At 34.5% G+C, this 7,500-nt stretch overlaps 1 protein-coding gene across 1 annotated transcript in view; it reads right to left on the bottom strand.

Annotated features, from left to right (window-relative positions):
* Positions 1–6,046: 6,046 nt before the first annotated feature.
* LOC137654172 (adventurous-gliding motility protein Z-like) overlaps positions 6,047–7,500 on the bottom strand; it is a 1,730-nt gene continuing 276 nt past the window's right edge. The window contains exons 1-4 of the mRNA XM_068387809.1: positions 7,457–7,500; positions 6,983–7,360; positions 6,404–6,543; positions 6,047–6,237 (exon numbers count right to left, since the gene is read on the bottom strand). The exon at positions 7,457–7,500 is cut by the window's right edge and continues 276 nt beyond it. Coding sequence (XP_068243910.1) covers positions 6,047–6,237; positions 6,404–6,543; positions 6,983–7,360; positions 7,457–7,500 — 753 coding nt within the window. The remainder of the gene's footprint in view (positions 6,238–6,403; positions 6,544–6,982; positions 7,361–7,456) is intronic.

Raw genomic sequence — 7,500 nt, 5'->3', positions numbered from 1 at the left:
GAGATTGCATCTGTGGTGAATTGGCCGAGCTGTTAATGGGGTAGATCTGAATTGCATTTTGTCTAGAAGTGGGGAGGTGAGGTATAGGATCGGGAAGAAGATAAGGGGGGGGGGGGGGCGGTTCCAAGAGGCAAATAAACACAGACTTAATGATGCTTCCGACCGTTATTAATAATTTTTTTTCTACTTCTTGCTTGAAAGGGGAAAGGGCTAAGGTCTCTCTCTCTCTCTCTCTCTCTCTCTCTTCAACATAAAAATATTTGCCGCAAGTTTGAAATTTCTAACTACCTGATTAGGAATATCATTCCACAATCTGGTCACAACCGGAATAAAACTTCTAGAATACTGTGTAGTATTAAGCCTTATGATGGAGAAGGTATGACTATTAGAATTAACTGCATACCTAAAGTCAATTTTTTGAGGCAGATTTGCACCGACTCACAGGGGTGCCCTTTTAACTCGGAAGAGTTTCCTGATCGCTGATTGATTGGACAAGATTTCTCTAAATAATCAGAGAGCAGGAAACTTTTCCGAGCTAAAAGGGCATTGCTGCGAGTCACTGCAAATGCGCCTCATTAATAAAAATGAGTATAGTATTAAGAACAGGATGGTACTGTCTGTGAAGATCTGTATGCAAAGGATGGTCAGAGTTATGAAAAATCTTAAGCAATTGAACAACGGTGCCTGAGAATAATATCTAGATCAAAGAAATAAGAAATTTAATCGACCACAAATTCCTGTCCAAGAAATTAAGATGAGATTCAGCAGCTGAAGACTAGACAGGAAACCTACACTCGAAACAAGGTATATTGGAATTGAAAAACTACTTCACAATAGATTGATCACCGAAAATCTCAAAAGCCTTTCTCAATAGGTCAATTTTCTGTGCAATTGAAGAGGAAATAGTCCGAATGTCTCTCTCAAAAGTAAAATCACTATCAAGAATTACGCCTAGAATTCTCAAAGAGTCACACAGAGTTAAAGAAACATGATCAATACTGAGATCCGGATGTTGAGGAACCACTGTCCCCGACCTACTTACAACAATACTTTCAGTTTTGTTACGGTTCAACTTCATGCCCCATAATTTGTACCATGCACTAATTTTAGCTAGATCTCTCTATTATGGGATTCAGCAACCCCAGATCTACATTCAGATGGAATTGATGCAAAGAGGGTAGCATCATCTGCATATGCAACAAGCCCTTTTTTCTAAGATAAAGCACGTTCTAGGAAATGGACACTCCAAAATCAAACTATTGTTCTCTAGTCTTGGGTAGTGCCATAGCCTCTGTACCATGGTCTTCCACTGTCTTGGGTTTGAGTTTTCTTGCTTGAGGGTACACTCGGGTACACTGTTCTATCTTGTTTCTCTTCCTCTTGTTATTTTCAAGTTTTTATAGTTTATGAATGAAAGAATTATTTTAATGGGTATTATTGTTCTTAAACTTCTCTTCTAGTTTTCATTATTTCCTTTCTTCACTGGGCTATTTTCCCAAGGAAAAAATAATATAGTTTAAGAACAATGACATTTAAATAAATATTTCCTATATAAACTATGAAAACTTTAACAAAACAAGAGGAAGAGAAACGAATTTAACTCATTCGCCAACAGCAGCTCATAAGGAAGAGGAACCCTCTCACCTTATGCAGTTTTAGCGGGAAATATCTGTAGTCTAATTGGCTGATTCTTACTCACCTCTGATTGGTGGTTGTATGTGACGTCATGCAATCATATTCTTATGAATGAATTTAACTGGATACGGGTGAAAAACCTATGGTTATTACAGATAAATTATGACTAAAAATAACAATATTTATGCAATTGAACTAAAGATTCTTTTTTATTTCGCAAAAAATAGATAATGGATCTTGTTAAAGGGAATAAAATAAATTAATACGTCATAGTCAAAGGAATGCTTGACTGTGTTCTGGCTACGATGATAAGTGTGCGAGTGTGCGTCTGTTTAGCTGTAGTAAGCGAAGGCAACTACCAATCACAGTTAAGAGAGTTTGCTGTTCGAGAAACCTGCCTGAATTTCCTTCCATAAAATCGCTTTTAAAGATTTTTTTCTTTGTATTTCAGGGAATTTAAGATATAGTTTCTTCAATATATATATATATATATATATATATATATATATATATATATATATATATATATATATATATATATATATATATATATATATATATATAGTCAGGCCCTTATAAAATGTTTCTATAATATTTTATTATAGGAATAGATTCTGATTACTAAATCATTGTTTTTATACAGAAAATATCTATGTGACGTCATCAACAGAAGGAAGACTTTGCTTCTGTTTGCTGGTCTGAGTGATCTATTATTATATAGAGCGTAAACAACGAAGTAATTACGTAAACATTAATCCGTATTTTGATACATTTCAAGTATAACGTAATTTGGACGATTACCAAAATCTTATAGGAAATATGTCGTCATAAAGGGTAGAGGTAAAATACCTGCTTATTTCAGATAAATGATGATGACTTAATTAAATAATTAAATTAAAAAAAAAACATTTTAACTAGATTTTAACGAAATGGGTCGTGTGAACTTGAGTCATTTGTCAACAGCAGCCCATAAGTCGTAGAAACCTTCTCGCCCTATGCTATGCCTTAGCGGGAAATATCTGGCCTCTCATTGGTTGATTCGTCCTTAGCTCTGATTGGTGGGTATATATGACGTCATGCAATCTCGTATTTTATGAATGAATACAACTAGGTAGCGGTAAAATACCTATACTTAATATATATATAAATTAAGATTAAGAAATCACAATTGTTACGGAAACAAACTCAAAATATTATGAATTGACTAATAAAATAGATAATGGGTCTTGTTCAAACGCGTAAACTAAATAAATACATAACTTTTGAAGGAATAATGAAATGGGTTATGGCTACGATGTTAGAATTTGTAAACAAATCACAGCTGAGAAGATACAGCCAATCAGAGGACTGGAATATCCCGCCACGAGAGAGGTCCCAAGAGTTATGGGAATATTTTAATTCTATTTAGTTTTTAAGGGAATTAGAGATACATTTACTTCAAATTATATAGACACAGTCCCTAATAAGATGTTTTTATAACATACGTTATCAAGGAGATATATTCTATTTATCAAATAGTTATTTTTATTAAGAAAAATACGTATTTGTGACGTCATGGGGAATACCAATTCTCTTTACTGGTTTGAATGAGGTATTGAATAATTGATATTCATATATATATATATATATATATATATATATATATATATATATATATATATATATATATATATATATATATATATATATATATATATATATATATATATATATACTACTATTTAATGAAGCGTATATAGGGAAGGAATAACAGTACATGACTGTAATTCGTATTTTGTTACTTTTCAAATATAATGTAAATTATTCGAATGAATAAAAAAAGATTAACTGTTTTGGTTACGATGTTAGATGTGTGCGTGCGTGTGTGCGTACGGGCGCGCGCGCGTATGTATGTTTGTGTGTGTGTGAAGCTATAGTAAAGAAATGTAACAACCAATCACAGCAGAGGGAGTTATAGCCAATCAGAGTCCGAATTTCGATGAAATTACAGTCAAACACTATCTATAGTCAATTCTTTTTAGTGAAGCAGATTTGCACCGATTCGCAGGGGTGCCCTTTTAGCTCAGAAAAAGTTTCCTGATCGCTGATTGGTTGGGCAAGATAATTCTAACCAATCAAATAGCAGGAAACTTTTCCGAGCTAAAAGGGCACCGCTGCAAATCAGTGCAAATGCGCCTCATTAAAAAAAATGAGTATAATTACTGGGGACGAAGCTTTTTTGTTAACTGTTTGGGATTTAGAGTTATATATTTTCAAAATATATAGAGACAGTCTCTTATAAAATGTTTTTATAACATTCTTTTTAGAGGAATGAATTATGATAACAAAATCATGATTTATATTAAGAATAATACATCTTTGTGACGTCATAAGGAGTAGGATGAACTTTACAGTTTGTATAAAATGACTGAATAATCTATTTGGTGGTGTGAGTGAGGCTTTGAATAACACGCGGCCAATATTCGTTATTCAAATAGATACTATTATTATATCGTCACTTTTCATTCCAGCAGTATGTAGTTTTTTTTTTTTCTTTTTTTTTTTTTTAAAGATCATTGACCATCTCCCATTACCACAACTGATGATTATAATAATGGGTCATAAAGAAACCTATGTAAATAAAAATAAATAAATGAAAAAAAAATTAAATACATATTGCTGGAATAAAAAAAGTCGATCGCGTATTATTTCATAAATTCGAGCATTATCAAAACGGCAGAAAACTAACGCATATTCAAACAACACCAGTTGGAAACGAACTGTCCATCACCTAAATTAAAAAACCTGACAGACGTGGACAGTTCACGGAAGGCCTCGGGACCTTCCGAACCCTCAGTTCATTTGAGAATTCCTAGCATTCCTCGTCTTGATCAACTGAAAAGGATACCTTTCTCTGGTCACCTTTATCTACCTTGTAACTCTGTATCCCTGTGGAGAGAAGCGGGCATTTTCTCTTTCAACTTTGAGTCAAAATTCCTCTAAATAAATTGGGCTCGACGAGTAGGTGCCTTTACCTGTCTCCACAAACACGTGGCACAGGTACAGTTGGATACGGTGATTTCTAGTACGCCTTGCTCTGAGGAAGTGTAACCAGTCATACCTTTATTACGGGACGAGTTCCTGTATTCAGACCAGCCCAGCTTGGTCTCCATACAGTAGCTTTTTAGCTATTCTCCGGGAAGTAAGGGAGTGACAGGGTGTATTTCTACAGAGAAAAGTGTACCGAGATCTCCTGTGTCCAACTGTACATTAGTTGCTGATAAAAAAATCGAGAAAATTCTAAAATCATCAGTATGATGCAAGAGTTTTTCAATCAATTTAGATAAAAAATAAAAATACAGAAATAGATATTTCCTAAATGGAAACGTAGAAATCCTACCAACTCGTCCTTTCTCAAAAAAAAAAAAAAAAAATAAATAAATAAATAAATAAATAAATAAATAAAAAGGAATCTAAACTGGCGGAATGGTATTCTTTACCATTCTTGGAAATGTGCAGGAATTCCTCCGCGGCAGAAACTAGTTCGTTACTTCGGATGAGATAAAAAAACGATATACGATTTTCAAAACGTCCCGTGAAATTACCTTTCCTTCCACTTCCCCCGGAGGAATTGAAATCCTCAAGGATTTCGTCAGGATATCTGCAAACAGACTCAAAGCAACAAAGGAAAAAAAATCAAGCGAGAAATGCTCTTCGGCGATGAGAAAAATATGGAAAGTTCGTTTGGATGGCATTGCGAATTCTGGCTATTCCCGATCTCAAGCAGATCATATCTATTCCTTTTATCGGAGACAGGAATTTGTATTTCGTGCTGGCGAATTTCTGGAAGCGATTTATTGGAGTTAAACTGTTTTATCATATTTGCTGCCTTAACATAACTGGGAGAACTGGGAGAAATTTGAATCCTGCGAGGTCTATATTAAGACAACCTGAGATTCTATTGTAATAGTTTTATTTTATAGTTTTTATATAAGATCTATTTTAATGTTGTTGCTGTTATTGGAATATTTTATTTAGATTGTTCATTACTTCTCTTGTAGTTTATTTATTTCATTTGCTCACGAGGCTTTTTTTCCGTCTTGGAGCCCTTGGTCTTATGGTATCTTGCTTTTTCAACTAAGGTTGTAGCTTAGCTAACAACAGCAATAACAACAACAACAACAATAACAACAACAATAAGAATAATAATGATAATAATAATAGTAATAGTAGTAGTAGTAATAATAATAATAATAATAATAATAATAATAATTATAATCTTACAGTTGATCTTTGTGCGCCTGCGATTAACTTAATCAAGCGTGTCTGTGTGTAGACGCATGTCCTGATGTGGCCATTAACTTTTATATTATTGGCAATATGTTCAGACAAGGTTTGATTCCAGCAATGACACTTACCTCTGAAATATTAGTCAATTAGTAAGATATTTAACCATTCCACACTCGTCGTATATTCTCTGTGGACGTAATAAAACTTCGTTGTATGAGAACTCTCTCGTTGTCTCTTGGAGTCTGTCTGAGTCTCGCATAGACTGATTGGCGTCGTTCACAAATAAACGATTCAAACAGTTGAGTTCATTATAAGAGATTCCAATCTCACATCCTGAACAAAATAAGAATTATATCCTATCTTTGAGGTACTTTATAAAGGATTCAATACTTTATAACGTACGCTACAACACTTATAATAATCTTCTTCTTCTTCTTTGTCTACATCTTTTCCCACTTTTATGTGGGGTCGATGTTTCTGGTCAGCGTTCTCCATCTACCTCTGTCCCACACTTCATCACCGGTTAATCCCTTTGATCGAAGGTCATCCTTGACAATGAAATCTGATGCAATATCACTTTCAATACATGTAGCGTTTATTGTATTACAGTAGGCTACACATTTTACACAATTGACCACACTGAAAGATTCAAAATGATTTTGCTAGATACAAAATATCTCTCTCTCTCTCTCTCTCTCTCTCTCTCTCTCTCTCTCTCTCTCTCTCTCTCTCTCTCTAAGTATGTTGTACTGTTCGTAAGGACCATGTCGACAGAAATTGAGCTCAATTTTCAGATGAAAGGTTCTGATATTTCTAAAAAAAAAACATAGGATTACACTGTCATCTATGATGTCCCATTAAAATTAATGTCATCTAACTTTGAATCCTAGTGCCTATTACCTTTGGTCTGCGACAGGTCACGTTTGGTCTCTGACAAATTACGTTTGGTCTGTGACAAGTTATGTTTCGTCTGTGACAATTTATGTTTCGTCTGTGACAAGTTATGTTTCGTCTGCGACAGATTACTGTTAATCTGCGAGAAATTAAGTTTCATTACTGCTGGTCTGTGACAAATTACGTTTTGGGCTGTGAAAAATTACGTTTGGGCTGCGACAAATTATGTTTCATCTGCGACAAATTACTATTGGCCTGCGACAAATTACGTTTGGTCTGCGACAAATTACTGTTGGTCTGCGACAAATGAAGCTTGATCTCCAACAAATTACTGTTGGTCTGCGACAAATTAAGCTTGATCTCCAACAAATTACTGTTGGTCTGCGACAAATTAAGCTTGATCTCCAACAAATTACTGTTGGTCTGCGACAAATTAAGCTTGATCTCCAACAAATTACTGTTGGTCTGCGACAAATTTAGCTTGATCTCCAACAAATTACTGTTGGTCTGCGACAAATTACGTTTGGTCTGCAACAAATTTTGTTTGATCTGCGACAAATTACTGTTGGTGTACGACAAATTGCGTTTGGCCTGCGACAAATTATGCTTCGTCTGCAACAAATTACTGTTGGTCTGCGACAAATTATGTTTGGTCTACGACAAATCACTGTTGGTCTGCGACAAATTATGTTTGGTCTGCGA

Source organism: Palaemon carinicauda, chromosome 15 (genome assembly GCF_036898095.1).
Source record: "Palaemon carinicauda isolate YSFRI2023 chromosome 15, ASM3689809v2, whole genome shotgun sequence".
NCBI classification, from domain to species: Eukaryota; Metazoa; Arthropoda; class Malacostraca; order Decapoda; family Palaemonidae; genus Palaemon; species Palaemon carinicauda.
The sequence above is the reverse complement of the archived record's forward strand: the minus strand, read 5'-3'. Positions and strand labels throughout refer to the sequence as shown.